Source organism: Gymnodraco acuticeps, unplaced genomic scaffold (assembly GCF_902827175.1).
Source record: "Gymnodraco acuticeps unplaced genomic scaffold, fGymAcu1.1, whole genome shotgun sequence".
NCBI lineage: Eukaryota > Metazoa > Chordata > Actinopteri > Perciformes > Bathydraconidae > Gymnodraco > Gymnodraco acuticeps.
Genome location: NW_022989949.1, coordinates 1,839,262 through 1,857,963, shown reverse-complemented (window position 1 = coordinate 1,857,963; position 18,702 = coordinate 1,839,262). Strand labels below are relative to the sequence as shown.

The following is an 18,702-nucleotide window of genomic DNA, read 5'->3' as shown; positions in this document are numbered from 1 at the left end:
CTCAGTTTGAGTAGTACGGTTTATGACCAAATACATGCAGTATTAATAACATTCCCACCAGCCTCAGCTAATTATATTCAGTGCTAATTAAGAAACACTAACTAAGATGGTGAACATGGGAAACATACCATTACATTACATGTTAGACGCTTTTATCCAAAGCGACTAACATACTCAATACGGTGGGCAATCCCCACAGGAGCACTTTGGGGTGAACAACAACAACAACATGCTGACTGCACCACACGCCCGCCAGCTGAGCATTAGCATCATGTGCATGTTAGCCTTTTGCACTGCTGTGCCATACCTTCACTGGTTTAATGTAAATCAAAGTAGAACATACTTTAATAAACAGATTTCAAAAGCAAGCAAAAACAACTAAAACAATCTGAATGATTTGATTTCTGATTTTTTATTACTGTTCCATCACAAGTGACTTTTTAACTGTAGCCTATCATTTACGTCAACTGTTTTGTTGTCAATCACTTCTTACACTCAATCTAATGGTTATACACACAGGAATTGTATTGATTCAAATGTAATTAATTGCATCATGAATTCTACCCAAAGATATACCACACCAATGACTGCTACTCAAGTAAAGAAACAATAGAGTGCAAAGAGTCATATTAGAGTATTCATCATCAAAGAAGATCACATAACTGTTTTAAAACAAGCTGAAGAAGGTCGCTGGATCCTCATCCTCCTCTTCCTCCAGCTGGGCGTCCTTACAGAAATGTGGAGGGATGAGTTCTTGAGGCTCCGCTAATCCAATGACGTTGTTGAAGAAGCTGAAGGTTAAACAAAACATGAAGATCCCATGATGAACTAGCAAACATAACAATGGATGCTACAATAATGTACTGAAATCAAAGAAGATGCAAAAATATAAACCACAACATTTTATTTTTAGCAGTCGTTATGCTAAACTAAGCAAACCCTCTCCTGGATTGAGCTTTATATTTTACAGAAGATATGTAGTTGTCTAAATAATCATCGCACGTTGCAAGAAAGAGAATAAGCTTATGATCTTAAAACCTTGGTTTCTGATTGGCTAATGGTTACACAAGCCAAAAAATCGTTATGACATCATAAAGTGGACAAAATCTGATCAGCTCATTTTCAGACAGCATTTATAGAAATGGATCAGGACAAAAAGTGAGCGAATCTTTTTTCCTGAAACTTTCAGAATCTCTTTACACAGAGGGGACACATGTTGATGTAGAACTACTTGAAAAAGTGGATTTTGCATACTAGGTGACCTTTAAAACACCAGTTACACTGACACACAGAAATGAAACTTGTCCATTACAATTTTAAAACCTGTGTTTGACAAGTCCAAGCACATTTGACAATGGTTGATAAAGTCTTGTATTGTATTCTTTCAAATAACTTTTCAAAATGTGTGAGTTGTCTCTGCACTCACTGACCTGGTCACCATCCATCCACTTTGGCTGGTGTGAAACATGGTGGTGATAGGGACGCATCCAAACTCTGTGACGGTGCTAAAGTACTTTGCTGCAGAAACAAAAGAAGATCACAAGTTAGCTGAGGCAGCAAAACCAGACCAGCAGGTTTTGTAATCACAGAAAGTCATGTGCTACAAACGCCGCATATCTGTCTAACTTCCTCTCTGTTCACTTCCTCTAAATCTACCTGTTCTATTCTTCATCTGCAGCTCTCCTTCCCATGAGTTGACCAGGACCCCCTGCCCTGGTCCCGAGGAGCTGCCCAGCACCACCTGTCCTAGCAGGTTAGCGTCCTCTGGGATGGCCAGTGGGTGAAAGTCTGTCTTCAGTGGCTTCTTGCAGCATGTTTTGTTCTTCTTATCTATCTTGTACATGACACCCTGGAGGACAGATTAGCAGTAAAGATGAATATGTGTTGCACACGGCATCTCTGAATGCAGATATAAATGTTATTGTCATTACCTTTTGGAAGAGTAGAAGTACATCGAAGTGGAAGCTCTTATTGTCATAACTTCCAAACTCTCTGAGGCGGATTCGCTGTCCCAGTGCGTCATAGGTGTACTTGGCATAGGCCATCAGATTCTCTTTTTGGGTAGCCTTGGAAAAGGATACAATGTATTATTAAAGCAAATTGGATCTTTTTTGAATGAAAGTAATCCAATATGTTTTGCTTTTTTTTACACTATTGTGAAAGGAGATACACACTTACCACAGAGAGAGTTCCAGTCAGCAGTCGTGGGGATTCTGTTACAAATAAAATAAATGTTTTTATTAGGGCCGGGACTCGATTAAAAAAATTAATCTAATTAATTAGAGGCTTTGTAATTAATTAATCGAAATTAATCGCATTTTTAATCACATATACATATTTGACCTGAGAACAGTGAGAAGCAATTTTTTTCACATGGATTTTAGTATACCATTCACACCGCAGTACTTTTCCCACAAAGGTTCATGAGAATTTAGTTCATGAGAACTCTTTGAACCTGGGGGAGGATTAGGCAAATGAAGCCGCTGACGTCACTTCTTCTTCTTCTGCTTTGGGTTTACTGGCAGGCCGCAAACCACTTCACGGCGTACACTGCCGCCCAAAGTCCCCGGCCGGAAGTCCCCGGAGTTAGGGAAGGCTTCAGTAGAAGCTGCTGGGAGTCCCAGCAGCTTCTACTGAAGCCTTCCGAGTAAATCGCCAGAACGCCGACACCTCCTCATCTCCACCGCTCCCATGTTTTATTTTGTGTTGCCATAAGTTAGTCTCTCTGCGTTTCTGCGCTGGGCTAATGCTAATAATGCTAATTAAACGTTTTGGGAGTTTTACGGGGCGTGGTTTGCAATCCGCCCAGCCAATCAGACATATAGCTCTTTTCTCACAAGAGAGCCGTACGAAAGTCCCTGCTCTCTCGCAGCTCTCTGCTCTCTAGCAGGGACTTTCGTGGGGGTAAAAAGGTTCTCATGAACTAATTTGAGTACCGGCTCTTTTTGGTGTGAACGCGATAAAAGAGGCTAACGTCCACGCTAGCTGCTATATGTTTTGCATTGAGGTGATACTTGAGGCTTGATGTGCTGCGGTGATATGCGAATTCCTTTTTGCATAATTTGCACAACCGTGCTCTTATCGACGCTTCCATCCGTCCGTTTTTTAAAACAACATTTCCCACTGTTGTTCACTGTGGTTTGTTGTTGTCTGAAGTCATGAACGTTAGTTGGTGCTCCAGTATAATCGGTACGCCTGAAACTCATCCAGTGAGAAACGTTCCGCGGTGCAAAAATAAGTGCGATTAAAATGCGTTAATTTTTTTAACGCGTTAATTTTTGTGTAATTAATTAATCTTAATTAACGCGTTAAAGTCCCGGCCCTAGTTTTTATTACAAATGGATCATATACGTCAAAGCTTGCAAACATTTCTTCATAAAGCAAAAACAGAACAGCACATAACTGATCGTCATCATTCACAGGGAAACTAGATGACAAAGTCACATCTTTTTGTTGTACTTACTGCATGGTTTGGGTCTCTGAGCCAGGCAGCACGCTGACAGGAACACTAGCAGGATGAAGGCTCTCATGCTGTCCGATGGCAGAAACACTTTCCTCTGCACACAGATCCAGATATGCTGCTGCAACAGAGTTCACTTCCTTATAAACAAACAGGGGAGGCTCCCGGTCTGCATCCACTGCCAGGTTTTCTAACCGTCCTGAGAAGCTCACACACCTGCCCTCAGAATATATCTTTGTTAATGTTATTAATGTGCAGCATCCCCGTGACCCGAGGTTTATATCTAGCCTGAGATGTTTAATCACGACATCTCATTTCTTTCTCCCAATAGTTGCAATCTTTTATGTAAACCTTTAAAATAGGCCTTCCAGGGGACTATTTGGGTTCAATACTCCAGATTTTGTAGTATCTAAAAGGAACATGTTTTGCACGGATGTTTATTTCTGAAATGATATAGTCATGTTTATACCGTTTCCTGTTTTCACTAGACACTTGGAAATGTATTGTGAAAGATGTAGATTCTGTAAACGCTTGACATTTTGCCATGCGCCACTTTTGCCCATTATAATGCTGTATGATAGCATATTAGTAGATTGTTTGTTTGTTTATTTATTTAAAGGACAGTGCACATTATTCCACATTGCTGTAAATGAGCCAGTATTAGCCAGCAGGTTGTAATTAAACAGATAGACCAGTTGAAATGTGCTTTTTATACTTATATCTTTATTGATAGAAATCACAAGATTAAGTGACATGGCGATTTTACTTCAGAAAACATTCATAATTGCAGCCTTAAATTCAAGACAGAAAATTGTAAAAAAAACAAAAAGAAAAGTTTTCCAAAACCTGTCTAGGTTGCATCATTTTGTTGACATTTTTTTCAGGAGTAAATGTTATATGAAAAAGGCTATGATCTATTTGTTTAATTTGAAATGGTATGTTAAAGGTGTCCCTCAGTGCTTGTTATTGAACAAGCTGAAGAAGTCCACTGGCTCCTCATCACCGGCCTTCATCTCCGCGTGCTGGCAGTAGGCTGGAGGGTTAAGCTCTTGGGGGTCCAAAATCCCAATGACATTGTCAAAGTAGCTAGGAAACAGAAAGAAAGAGACACTTGGTGGGAAGCAAAACAATTGACATTTTCTAAAAGTCCCTGCTAGGCCTTTCATCATCATCAAACTATCCTTTCTGCTATATGGTGATTTCAACAGTGTACTTACCTAAACATCACCCATCCAAACTGGTCGGTGTGGAACACAGTAGTGACAGGAATGCAACCAAATTCAGTGACTGTGCTCATGAACTTCCCTGTGAAGTTTGGAGAAGAAAAGGCATGTGTAAATAAAATCTAAGGCAGTCAATGCAGCACAAACTATAATGTGCTGTCCTACCTGCTTTCTCGGGGAGATCCCCCGTCCAAGTGTTGACCAGGAGTCCTTCTCCAGGTCCGGAAGAGCTGCCTAAAATAACCTGGCCCAACAGAGACGCATCTTTTGGGATAACCATGGGTTGGAAGTCTCCCTTCAGAGGCCTTTTGTTGCATGTGCGGTTGTGCCTGTGGATCTCATACACGGTAGCCTGAGGAGGAGAGTTGCAGGGTAATGACTTTTAAACCTGACTAACATCTATGCATAATACAATCATACCAACATTATTCATTCCTGGTGATGGACCGGGTACTTTTGTACCTTTACTTTAGTCTTATGGTTACTATTTTTATTTTGTTTTATTTATTCTATAGATTTTTATATTTTATTGTATCTATTCATTTTGCTGTCTGGGAGGGATCATTAGTTATTGTATTATCATACTTTTTACCTCCTTGTGTCTCTTAAACTGTAACTGTCACTAGCCTTTAAAAGCACTAAAATCTGTACATTCACATTCACTTCTTTACCAGGATGAATGTTGTCATAGACAGGTATAAGCAGTAATTGTGAACTCAAAAACATAACACTAAAGATTATAGTCTTGTTGATGCCTCATGTTAATCATTTGCAAGGTGCACATAAAACTCCTACTGCCATTAGAAAACTCTGAAGAGCAAATTCCTTTAATGGTGTCCAACTCCAGAGTTTGTTCAAATGTTAAATCAATGTTCCTTGTACTTCTGAACCGTTAAATGAATACTGATGTTTATGTCATAGCGTTGGTCACCTCTCTGTAGAGCAGGAGAACGTCGTAGCTGAACGTCTTATTCTCATAGGTCCCCAGCTCCATGAGTCTGATCCGCTGTCCCATTGCATCGTACAGGTACTTGGCATAGACCCACAGATTTTCCTTCTGTGTGGACTGGAGAAAGATCATGTGAGTTTCAAGATTCAAGGCTTTCATTGTCATTTGTACATAGCTGGGTCGATATCACTATAAAGTAACGTTGGTGTCCCCATCAGAATCACTCAGTTATCATGAAAATGTAGCAGAATAATGAAACTCTGAGGTCTTATTATAAAAGGCCGAACATTTAACAGTATCAATCAATCAATCAATGTTTATTTATATAGCCCAATATCACAAATGTTACATTTGTCTCAGTGGACTTTACAGTTTGTACAAAATATCAGTATGACAAACAGTACAATGATAAGTCTCTTGAAATGTGTTTCCTTCATTTTATACCTTATTTTTGCATTGGATGTATGTGATTTTGGCATGTCCCACACACTACTCTGCTGACTACAGTGTGTGTAATAAGTGCTTAAATTATACTACATTTTAAAAAAAGAAAAAAGTATATGGTTTTATTGTCCACAACGAGTTATTTGATAAAACGAGTAATTTTGATCATGTATATTCTATTTTCATAATAATATTGATTCATATATATTTTTCACGTGTCCCTGACATTTGCTGTCCACCCTGTCATTAAGGGGTAACTGCCCCATAACAAACCCTCTGATGTTTTCAGTGATATCACTACCACCATTCTGTCTTTCCTCAATAGACATTGGCTAGTTGCAAAGTAAGTTTTTAAACTTATATTTCGAAATTGTAATCATATTATGTGTGTAGTTGGATGTTGTCAAGCTTAACATGTCCACTCCGTCATAGTGAAATGTCAATTAATATAAAAACCTTTCAGAAATTCGAAATATATTTGTTAAACAGTACACAGTCACTCAGGTCTCACAGGCAACATTTACTCTCTGTCCCACGCACCCACCCCAAGACCCGCGTGATCGAGCGTTCGCGGCTGTGGCTCCTAAATTATGGAATGCTCTGCCTGCTCATCTACGATCTGCGGAGTCTGTTGACTCTTTTAAAACTATTCTAAAGACATTCCTGTTTGGGCAGGCGTTTGGGTAGCCGGTGTGCCTGATTTTATTCCATTTAATACTATGTTTTTATTTTGTTTGTTTTAAATTTCCTTTGTAAGTTTTGTTTTATTGTGTCTTAATTATGCTCTGGTGCTTTTATGACTTCTTAACATGTGTTTTATGGGTTCATTGATCATTGTACACCTCCTATGTTGTGAAAAGCGCTTTATAAATAAACTTTACTTACTTACCTTGCGAACTGAATCATGTTGCTAACTGAAGGTCGACCATGTGCTCATTACATGCTAATATTAGCCAAAAATGTCCACCCGGTAGCTTTGTCCACCCTGTCAGCAAGCCTTCCCATGGCAGGGTGGACATGGTACAAATAGTTTGCCATCATTTCATTATTATCCAAATACTTTTTCCATGTTTCCATGTTTTTTTGTTTTAAGTTGCAAACATATGAATGTTATGGATGTTCTTTCAAAAGTGAGTCTACATCTTCCTATTTCACATGTTGTAATTGTGCTGAGTCATTGCTCAGGTTCTGCTTAATGATGCTCATACAAAACACAATAAGCACTCACCATAGTGAGGGCTCCGGTGAGAAGACGAGGACTTGCTGTGGAAAGAATTGTGAAATTACAACATTGCATTAAATAAAATACTAAAGATTTAAACACATAAAGCTGGATCCCTGTGTAAGTCAGCAATAAGAAACATTGACACTACCAATTTGACTGTTCAGAAAGCACAAGATATTATAAGAAATGAGATAAATCCAACAACCACAATCACTTTTTAGTTTACTTACAGCATGGTCGAGGCTCCTGAGCCAGGCAGCCTGCAAGGAGGCACGACAGTATTAAGAGTTTCATTCTTATGGCTTCCACTGTCTGTTGTCAGGCAGCCACAAACACTCTGGTGCTCGAGAGGGGATTCTCTTCCTTATAAACACAGTCCCTGAGGCTCCAGGAGAGAGACCCCCTTCCAGGTTTTACCATTAACCATATAACTCTCATAAAGTTAAACATCTGAGTGAAACATTTCTGCTATCAGGTTTCCCATGACAGATCATAAAAGCATTACATCACCCTACTCATGACACTTCAACTCTATGATCACAGAGGACTGTTTACCTGTTATTATAACATGTTAAGATCACATTTAGCTTAATTACATGACAGGGTAAAGGTAAACATATACACTACTTCTCAGGGAAATATGATACGTTCTGCTTTTTAGAAAGCACATACTGTGAGCTCCAGTGGGTCAGGGGTAAAGAATGTTGTTTGTGTTAACAAATGATGGAGGCTAATAAACCTTGGACTGGATTTGAACTGAACTGAACGGAGGACCACGTGTGCTTATAGCTCCATACATGACATCAGTGGCAGGTGATGTGAAGGTGTGTGTCACATGATGATCTTTCTCATTTGTTCAATCCTCAGAGCACATGATGTAAAGCATTACTTAATACATTCCCAATCACTGTCCACATTTTGAATTAATATTTATGTTTATCATACACAGTGTTGGAGGAAGGACTAAGATATTGTACTGTAAGTAAAAGTACAAATACTAATGTTTTAAAAATACTCCACTACAAGTACAAGTCTGGATTTCCAAATTGTACTTAAATTAACTTAAAGGTTAAAGTACAAAAGTATTTGCAGCAATTTTACAAAACGTAAAAGTACTCATTCTGCACAATGGCCCATTTCAGAAGAATATGAAGTTCAGAAGTATTATCAGCTAAATTAACCTTAAATATCAAGAGTAAAAGTACTCGTGATGCAGAATGGATCTTCTCGTAGTATTATATTATTATGTTATTCTGTTTTTATACAAGTGAGAGCATTTTAGTATTGTAGTTGGTCAATGTGGACCAAATTCAGATACTAGGAATACTGTGTAGATTAGTAGTGCAGTACTGCATTATACCATATCAGCATACTATGCGGTTTTTTTAATACAGTAACTATGAGTGTTCAATAAATGTACTGAGTTAAAAGTACAATATTTGCCTCTACAATGAAAGGGAGTAGAAGTATAAATTAGCATTAAATGGAAATACTCAAGTAAAGTACAAATATGTCAAAAAAGTAATTAAGTACAATACTTGAGTAAATGTACTTTCTGCAACTCATCTTACACAGTAAAAGTTGAGGCTAGTATTCAACCTGCAAACATGCAGTCTCCTTATTCTCAACTCTGGCTACATTTATCTGGATGTGTTCTACTCTGATTCCACAGATAGGAAAAGTGCTGAGTCATGCTTTGTTATCATAATTGGAATTTTAAACAAATGTTTGTCATTGATACGGAAACCTTAAAAATATAACCTTGACTCAAAAGTGTGCCAAGGTCACGTTAGGTAAAAGTTGTAACAAAAGGGTTATGCAATCACAATCTCATGTTGAATAAATACAGCTACATATATTTTAAAAGTCAAGTGTGTTGCATGTCTACAAGGTTATTTTATTTTTATATCAACTTTTGCAAAAAAGCTGAATATGTAACATGAGGGTGTAGCCACTCACATGGTGCAGAGACATTACCTCCAAAGCAAAACAAAAGTGTATTTATTGCATGATTTCTTTATTTGTGTCTAAATATTTGGGCTTTAGCAATAACTTGACAAATCCAAAAAGTGAGTCAGCGTAACCCTGTGGAAAGTAATTACAAGAAATGCCCAAATTGTTAATTCTACGGTATGATTTTATACAATAAACCACCTCAATGATAATTTCATGTAACTATAATCACAATTCTGTTGATTTGATCTCATTGCTAAGTTGTACAGCTGTTTAAATAAGAAGTATCTAACCATCATAGCAAGATAAAAAAATAAATAAAACAATTGTATCAGAAGCTTAGAGTTATATTTTGGGGGGGAAATTGGTTGTATGCGAGTCATAACTACAAGAAAGGTGTGCTAATGTATTAGGTCTGAGGTTATTAGGACCAGGTAATACAAAAACATCATTAATATCAGTTGTATGATTGTAACTCGGTTCATTTTGGCTAAATCATGTGGCACCAAGTTTCAGTCACTTTATTAATGGCATGTTACTCATATTTAATAAGTCAAACAACTTATATATAAAACCTTCACCTGATTAGCTAATACAAAGGTCCATTTCTTGGCAACTCCTCAGAGTTTCTGAGGCAGAACGTGTGGCTGTCTGAGCACTCGAGGTAATTTGAGCAGCTGGCAAATGCCATTGCACTCTGGTCCATGTTGCTCCTCCAGGAAGTACCTGAGGCCTCTGTCAGCAAAATTGGATGGTCCTTTGGGGGTCTTGGTGGAGTGAATCTGGGGGTCAGTGAGGTACGTCAGCCCTTTTCCATTGGCTGTCACCCACCCTGTGAAAACAGAAAGCAGACGCTGCAAACGTTCCCATATATCAACAATACAATCATCTCCGTGAACACACACCTTGCAGGTCGACAACAACCTCCTGGCAGTCAGAGAACAGGTAGGTAAAATGTCCAAAAGCGAGGCCGTATTCCGTAGCCTGGAAACTCTTGTCCTTCTTCCCCGTGTTGTTGGTCAGTTTGACAAAGTCTCCAAGCATGAAGGGCTCCACTGTTACACAGCCCGCAATCTCATCTCCATTCAAAATCTATTTACAAGCGCAGAGAAGAGGAGGGAAATGATTTCTCATAAATGCAACTCATCAACATGGCTGTACCTGCTTATTCCTATGGTCTTTTTATGTCTCGTCAAGTCAATTAAATGCTGACCAGAGTAAGTCTTGCAACCATACTATAGGGTTTTTAATTTTAATAGAGGTCCAAAATGTCAATGGAAAGGATAAACCGTTAAAATTCACCCTTAAGCTATTATTTGAACCATAATGTTCCCCTTTTAACACCTCTAAGTAACATTCTATACCAAAGACCCACAGAACATTGGATCTACAGTCATCACAGGGTTACAGTATCTAGCTGTAAACTGAACTGGGGTATTACAGTGGATTTAAACTAAAAATGCTCCAAGGCTGCTGAATGCTGCAGGCTAATCTACTCTCTGCTGCCTCTGAAGTTATTTCTTCATGTAGGTGGTCCTATTAAAGGGGCATTATGAATGGAGTCATTTTAAATCTACTATTGGCCTCACCAGAAGTGCTTCGGAGGGAATGAAGAAGATCTGAGCCATGACTTCCTTGTCGTATAGACTCTTGTTGAATTCAGTCACATAGTACTGGGCTGTCATCTGTCTCTCCACATCTTTCAGGTGGAACTGGATCTCCTTTGGCTTCAGGTAATCTTTCCCAACATAACTAAGGACATAGATACAAAGTGAGACTTAAAGTTGTTATGTTCAGGCCGTGCTTCGATTGTGCGGCGGCTTACCTGCTTAACCTCTCCTCTTGGTGTAAGAACTGCACCCATATTGCTGTTCTCTGCTTGCCCTGTATCCCCATTGGCTCCCCGATGTAAACACAGGTCTCTCTGGCTGTCCACATTCCTGTGGCCTTGGAGAACTTCAAATGAAGGGCATCTAAAAGAGGTCATATTGAGAGATTAAAAGAACATTTCAACCACAAATGATCTTTGGTTTTATCCCTCCTCGGCACAGCACTAAGCGCCTCTGGCAATCTGTTGTGCCTGTAGCCACTAGACTGCCCAATCAAGGGTTAACCTTGTAACCCATCAAAAATAACCGGCGCTGAATATTATTAATATTTGCACTGTATGCACATACGACTTTCACCCGCACAGGTACCCGCACATTTAAATGTGTATATATTTAACCTGGTATATATGTACATTCACCGGATCAGAGTTTAACTCTTGTAATCTCTGTATTGTTACTTCATTTTTTATTGTATTCTTATTATCCCTTTGTATATTCTCATGTGAACTCTCCCTGTTATTCTGTTGCTGTTATTACACCTGAATGTACCTATGGGGATCAATAAAGGTCCATCTTAGCTTATGTTATCAGTTACTCAAGCCGGTTTACATTCTTTAAGACTTTTTCATGATGAATTAAAGTACAGTGGGGCCATCTTTTTTCAAACTCTGACACAATTTAGAAATGATATTCCAATCCTTATGTATCCAGGTGTAGGCCCACTACCTTCCAGACACATGCATTTCTGGATAATAGTATTTAAAACACTTCCACATAAGCAGTTTCAGGCTTGTGCTGGTGGATGAAGTGTGCTTAATAGTAAGGTTTGGTGCAAAATAATGTGTCACAATTAACTTCAATAAATCAAGATTTTCCTTCGTTGTTTGCATACTTAAAGGTCCCATGTTATGCTTTTCCGGTTATTACCCGTCCCCTTGTGTTATGAAGGTTTTTCTGCATGTAAACGGTCTGCAGAGTGAAAAACCCTCAAAGTACACCCTCTAGCGAGTAAAACTCTAACACAGAGAAGACCTGTCTGTGCTGCCCCAGAACGCCTCGTTGGGGATTTCTCTTTTTCCTTCTGGTACTAAGTGATGTAACGACGACCCAAATGGACCAATCGGTGGAGCCTTTATGTTACGTCCGCGGAGCTGTTACGTCACACACACACACACACACTCAATCTTTTCTCAGCTGCAGCTCCGCCGATTTCTCCTCACTGAGACGGCGGGACGCGGCGAGGCTGTGAGTCGGTTTGTGAGCACACACACAAACTCCCAGCCAGGCTGCGGGTGTGTGTGTTCGGGCTGGGTGTCTCGCTGTCTCGCAGACGGCCACTGGGCTCACAGGGAGGGGGGGGGCAGGAGCTCCAACAAGCCCTTTAGGACAGAGAGTGAATACACATACTATACAGAGATGCTGTGAGAAACCAATGCGAGTTTGGAAAATTGCACAATATAAATCTATTTTAGTGGACCTCAAACATGGAATTATGATCAGTAGAAATGGCCATGACATGGGACCTTTAAGACGAATGCGAGAAAACCAAGTTGTCTTAAATAATTCAATCTAGCAATGGGTGTGTAATTGATATACAAACGGTTACTTTTTAGGTGATGTATTTGTTTAAGATAATGTTGAGTTACTACAACTTTCAATTCAAACTCACTGTGGGCAGATCTGTGTGTCTTGAGTTTGAATTGTGTCTCGTCACTGTGAAGTCTCTTCAGCAGACACGCATGGCAAACCCCGGCCAGTAGGGCTTGGTAATCCTCCTGCGACAACACATACTGACTCTGAGGGGCACCAGCAGCTACAGGGCTGTTCCTCAGGCAGCTGAAGCACAGGGGGTTCTTCACCTGAGGAAGATCTGGAGAATCAGTGCTACTTTGGTGTCCACTTCGAGGATCACCCAGCATCTCAAATGAACTCTCTGTGGAGGTTTCACACTGTGCTGGGACAAACTGGGAAAGGTTAGAGTGTGGGTTTGCTATAGAGTCAACTTCGGTCTCCATTTTTGGGTCAACATTCAGGCTCTCCACAGGGTGTTTGTGTGTGGGATCACGAGCCGAATCGTTGCTTTCGGTGTCAAGTGTTTCCAAAAGGAAGAAGCTCCCATCTGACCCTGGTGACTTGCTGCTTTGGCCAGTTCCTCTTTTTGACAGGCTGCTTGGGTGCGGTTTTCCGGTTGTGGGGGAGATCAGGTCAGCTGGAATTTTCTCCCATGACGACTGGGAACCAAAGCTGTCACTAAGGGAGCTGGAGGTGGTTTTGATAGCTAGCTGGGATAAAGATTGTACTTCTCCTTCGGCTACTGATGGTTTAAGCATCACTCCACCATCACTCATCCAATCTTCCTCAGTGACCAGTGTCTCTATGCCGGCTTGTATCAACTCAAACTTCTCTGAATCACTACTTGCATTGGAGGAGGAAGTGGCAGGTATTTTGCAACTGACATCTCGCTTCTTGTTTTCTGTAGAGATTTGTAGCACTTTGCAATCATCAGCCTCAGTGGTCAGACAGCTCTGATGGCGTGCATTTGCTTCACTTTCAACGACATTACTTCCTTTTAAGCCACTGTTTCTGGGCCTGGGAGACCCTGAACTACTCAAGGAGAAGTTCTGCCACGAAGAGCCAAGGTTATCTGTACTTCCTAGAGTGGTACACATGTCCGATTTTTGAGGTGGGGGCCCATCAGATGACCTTGAACCTCCCTGTGGGGGCTCCTCTCCTTTGGGTGGTACTTTGCAGGCCTCTGTGCCACATTCTGTACCAATGGTGGTCCCCAGTGCAGTTATACATAACGTCACCCCTTCTTTGGTCCCCTTACAGTTTGTGTTGGTTGTGTCGCACAGTGACGCATGATACTTTTGGAATTTCTGCATCACCTTGGCGAAACCTTCCAGAGTGAAATCCACCGATGTGTCTTCGATGTTCCTGTAGCTGTCGGGAATAAAAGACCCCTTCTCTGAATTGTTGAAAGGATCCACTCGCAACAGAAGCTTGACCTGGGCGACCAGCTGCATGATTTCACCACACAGACTGTCTTTATCTTGCGTTTCTGCGTTGGAGTAATCGTAAAAATGTGCTAAAGCCTTTTGGCAAGCTTCAGTTGCCTTCGCCACAACCAACGAAGGAGTTCCAAGCCATTTGTGAGTGACAGTGAGAGAATATGCAGCTTTGAGGAACGTGTGAAGCTCCTGTTTACTGGTGACCAGCTCCCCCTCTGCTTTGGTGAGCAGGCCTATTGAAAATGCCTCTCTAGCCTGCAGGAGGAAAGACTGCCTTTGAGTGGCAGGGCACTCCACTGAGAAACTGTACGATAACAAGCAGGTCCCTTGAGTGGCCTGAAAAATTAAGCAGAGAGAAGCAGAAGACTAATTAAAGTGAAGTGTTTGGCTCGAAGTACCAAACAGATCATTGCAGCATTACCCATAATCCCCTCTGTTTCAGCCCTGTTTCAAAAGTGCTGATTCTCTGTATGTTACTTTAGATGAAAATAAGGGGGGTGGGGGGGGGGGGGGGGTCATAAAGTGGCCGAAATCTGATCAGCTCATTTTCAGACAGGTTTATATATAAATTGATCAGGACAAAAAGTGAGCGAATCTTTTGTCCTGAAACGTTCAGAATCTCTTTACACAGAGGGGATGAATGTTTATGTATAAAAGACATGAACAAGTGGATTTTGCATAATAGGTGACTTTTAAAGCAGCAACATGAAAGATTTATACTGCTTCAGAAATGTGAGATACAAAAAAAACGTTATTTTGATTGCAACAATTCACAACTCACCACATTGGTCAACACGTAGAGTGAAGTGTACTGACTGTAAACCACCGCCATCTTAGCTGCCTGAGCTGCTGATAGAAGACGATGACTCCTGTCCCCAAGTAAAGACTGCTCCAAACAATCAGACAAACACAGTTATACAGAGCCAACAATATAAAAAAACATAATATGAGTTAGACTTACTAAATCAATATCTGGGCTAGTCCTAAAAGCATTGAAGTCCTGCTCATTCATAGACACCAATATGTTGGCCAGTGTACAGAGAGAGGCTCCAATGCCCTGCAGAGACATGCAGAGCAAAGGTTTATAACAACGTGGATATTATGCATGTTTACAAGTTCCAAATATGGCAACTATGATGGCAATAATGTGGCTGGGTCACCTTTTTATCAGGTTGAGGAAGTGCATAGTAGCCAACCAGAGAGGCCCAGATTAGCTCTGCTGCCTCGAGCCACAGGCCTGAAACGGAGCACAAATGGTTTGGATTATTGAAAGCTAATGTACTAACATGTTTTTATCCTCAGTAAAGCAAAGCCATGAGGTTCTTTGACCAATAAAAACACACTATTTTTCACGTTTGTTTAATTCATGGCTTTAATCCTAAAGAGATTTCAGAATTTATTTTCTAATAAATGTAAGACTGTAATCTCAGAAATGTTGATTTTGTTCTTGTAAAATGATCCCCCGGCTCTAAGGATTATATATTTTACTGATGATTGCCATAATATGCTATATAATATAAGACAGGCTTGGAAACATCATACTATATCAATATAAGACATGACACAGAACCTCTCTATTGATGACATATATCTTGGTACACATACAGTAGTAATATGTAGATGCAAGTATGTTCAAAAAGGGTTCCTACACCTTTTTAAACATCAAATCCAAGGACCTTTAAAGGATTTTGAAGGCCCGATTCCCCGAATTCAAGGACATAACACTGCATATTTTGAGACACGGAACAAGGTTATAGGACTATTCATTTTTCAACAGCTTGCAGGCTAGACAGAAGCTCATATTCAACATCAATCACTAGTGCAGGCACACAACCTAACACTTTTTCTAAGCAGGTGTTGCATGGATGAAAATGGATGCAGCAGAACCTAGCCTAATAAATATGTTAAGCAAAATGAAAAAATCAAATTTCTATTAATAAATATATTAATTAAATCCCATTTTATTGACCCAGGTAGTTTTACAAAACTTGTAAGGCCTTGCTTTTATCACCTCAATTCAATTTAAAAAAAAAGATTTTAGAGACCTAAAGGATTCATGACATCAGTATAAAAGGGGAGGGGGTGAACTTGAGTCCTTCCTTCAGGAAAAATACCTTACCTAGCGTTCGCAAAATCATTCCCCGCACTTGAACACTCACAGCCTGCACAAGAGCCCTGTCACTTTCAGAGTGGTACACCCAACAACCTGTACAAAGTATTATTTGTTTGCATGTAAAAACAACATAATGCATAACTTAAGGCAATTCAAATAACAAAGCACCTACAGTACCTGTGGACCCACTGTTGTTAATCAGACTGCTCAGTATGTATTCTGCCTTCTGTAGTTTGCCTGTATAGGAAGATGATTGTAACGTTTTCCTGATCTGTATAACACATCCAAACGCCTTTTCACATTTACATGACTTTATATCAACAGCTATTATTCATACCAGAGTTTAAGTAGACCCTAGCCTGTCGTATGACCAGCTGGGGGGCCACTGGGGTGTCCGGGTGGTGTTTGTGGAGCAGCTTGGTGATCTTCAGCAGCCGACTCGACTCATCTGTCCAGTAGAGGAAGCGGTCGACTAAGAAGACCACCGATAGTGCCGTGCCTGCCTCCTGAGCCACGATGGAGGCCTTTAGAACAGCCTGGCAACACAGAAAACATATCAAGAGAAAATGCTTCCAGCAACACCACATACAAACATTATTCCCTGTGTTATTATTACCAGTAGCTGCGTCAGGTGAGTGCTGATGAGGTCACTGAGGTTGGTCTTGTCATCGGCACTAACTGACTGCTTGTATTGCCACTTTTCCGGCACAAATGGCCACTTCATTTCCATTGAATCCTGCAGGAGAGAGGCCAGCTCTGCACACAGCAAGTCTACAGGAAAGAAGTGGGATTTCAAATATCCAGATAAGATAAGATAAGAGGTACTTTATTGATCCCAATTTGGGAAATGTTTGAGTTGCAGGAAGCATAACAAACAACAAAACAAAACAATTGCACATGAGTAGAAATAAACAATACTATAATTTAAACATCTCAAAATACAATTAAAGCAGCATTACAAAGTAGAAAATATGAGTGTAAAAAGGATGTTCCAGTGCGCAGATTACCTTGCCTTAAATATTTGAACTCCAGGTATAAATAAAATAGAGAATGCACACATTTCTGTTCTTCCTTTGGTAGAATTTTGTTAGAGAAGGAGGTTTCTTTTTAGCATTGTACTGCCACAGCTCGAGCTACTGAAAAGCATTAGCTAAACAAAAGGACATTCCCTCACATTCGTGCCAACTCCATGTGGGATTAACGGAGCATTTGTAAAGAATGCCCTCATTGTCAACACAAACCATATGTTGTGTGCATGTAAATGTAAATCCACCACCAAATCTCCTCACCCAAATCCCAATCTGACATCCTTCCAAACCCAAAAGAAATTGAACAAACAGCACCATCTTGTGTCTGACCTCTGCAGAGACAGAAGTCCAGCCTCTCAGCCTCAGTGGAGTGGGTGGACAGTCGAGCTGCTCTGAGGCAATCCTCCAGTAAATCCCCCACCTCCAGGCTGTCCATTCTGGCACACAGATGCCTGGAAGGAAATGGTTTCCTCCTTTCTTTGCCTCCTCAACTTGGTTCCTGTATTTGATTAAAAAAGGGTGATCCTCTGGAATAACCCGGGTGCTGTTGAGAAAGAATTGCACCATCAGTTCTGTTTGTACTTTTAAAATCATGAATTATTCAACATGATGGATAACATGAATCCATCATAACATAAATAAATAATTATACATCACATAAAAAAAGCCAATTCCTGTTCCAGTCTACATGTCTGTCCCCAATTTAAATCCATATGATGTCTTATCATGTATGGTGATGTGCTTGAAACAATATGAAACCATAGTTTATGACAATGTCAGAGTTAAAATGTGTTTACAATGAATGACATACTTTCAGGATATTAATAGAGTTATGATCATATACAGCAATTTGTAAAAGTTATATTACGTGTGTGAATCTTATACAGTCTATGGTGTGAATATAATAGGCGCACTTTGAAAGTTTGAAACTAAAGGGACCATAAATGCAACACACTGTATGATGTTAAAAATGTTATACACATAATGTAGTATTTTCACTTAAAAAACTAAATCGCAAACATAACAGAAGTGCCAACTTTTCGTCACTTTTAATATAATTATTACCCTCGAGTTACACTTTAAAATGAACCTTATGCTATGATACATTTTTACAAGCAATAAGTAAACAGTAAACTACCGACCTAACGTCTGTGTTGTGTTGTCCTCTTCTTCCTGGTAGGGCAGTACCATAAGGTGCTGCCTTCAATGCTATGGGAAATATAGCAATTCAAATTTGCAATAGTCCTTGCACTATTTTACAAAAATCAGTATTCCAATTGTTGTCAATTAAACAATTGTATGGTTTGCCATTTTAAAATGACACACTTGATTATATGTTTCGGATCGTCACCAATTTAATCCTGCATGATTTGAACGCAACATGTGCCGTTAAGAAGGAATACAATCCCTCCTGAAGCAACAGGTAAATCCGTAAACTAGATTTGTCTCGGAAGATATTGTCTTTAT

The 18,702-nt window shown here is 39.9% G+C and overlaps 3 protein-coding genes across 5 annotated transcripts; all 3 read right to left on the bottom strand.

Annotated features, from left to right (window-relative positions):
- Positions 1-392: 392 nt before the first annotated feature.
- epdl1 (ependymin-like 1) lies at positions 393-3,592 on the bottom strand. The gene is made up of 6 exons (XM_034210614.1): positions 3,464-3,592; positions 2,179-2,213; positions 1,932-2,066; positions 1,657-1,849; positions 1,431-1,518; positions 393-791 (listed from the first exon to the last, which is right to left on the bottom strand). The coding sequence occupies exons 1-6, from the start codon at positions 3,528-3,530 to the stop codon at positions 668-670; spliced, it is 642 nt and encodes a 213-aa protein (XP_034066505.1). The 5' UTR covers positions 3,531-3,592; the 3' UTR covers positions 393-667.
- Positions 3,593-4,186: 594 nt separating this feature from the next.
- On the bottom strand, positions 4,187-8,302 carry LOC117542735 (ependymin-2-like). The gene is made up of 6 exons (XM_034210566.1): positions 7,532-8,302; positions 7,305-7,339; positions 5,615-5,749; positions 4,849-5,035; positions 4,678-4,765; positions 4,187-4,546 (listed from the first exon to the last, which is right to left on the bottom strand). Exons 1-6 carry the CDS (start codon positions 7,593-7,595, stop codon positions 4,414-4,416), a joined length of 642 nt encoding a protein of 213 aa, XP_034066457.1. The 5' UTR covers positions 7,596-8,302; the 3' UTR covers positions 4,187-4,413.
- A 999-nt stretch (positions 8,303-9,301) lies between these two features.
- alpk1 (alpha-kinase 1) lies at positions 9,302-18,411 on the bottom strand. Of its 3 annotated transcripts, none has more exons than XM_034210537.1 (14): positions 18,378-18,411; positions 17,551-17,779; positions 16,824-16,978; positions 16,545-16,743; positions 16,385-16,444; positions 16,214-16,300; positions 15,255-15,331; positions 15,056-15,151; positions 14,876-14,980; positions 12,753-14,430; positions 11,080-11,227; positions 10,844-11,006; positions 10,160-10,346; positions 9,302-10,086 (listed from the first exon to the last, which is right to left on the bottom strand). In XM_034210537.1, exons 2-14 carry the CDS (start codon positions 17,669-17,671, stop codon positions 9,875-9,877), a joined length of 3,288 nt encoding a protein of 1,095 aa, XP_034066428.1. In that variant the 5' UTR covers positions 17,672-17,779; positions 18,378-18,411; the 3' UTR covers positions 9,302-9,874. The 3 variants fall into 3 exon arrangements, with proteins under 3 accessions (XP_034066428.1, XP_034066429.1, XP_034066430.1); XM_034210538.1 differs by having other exon boundaries at positions 17,566-17,779; XM_034210539.1 differs by lacking the exon at positions 16,214-16,300.
- Positions 18,412-18,702: the final 291 nt, after the last annotated feature.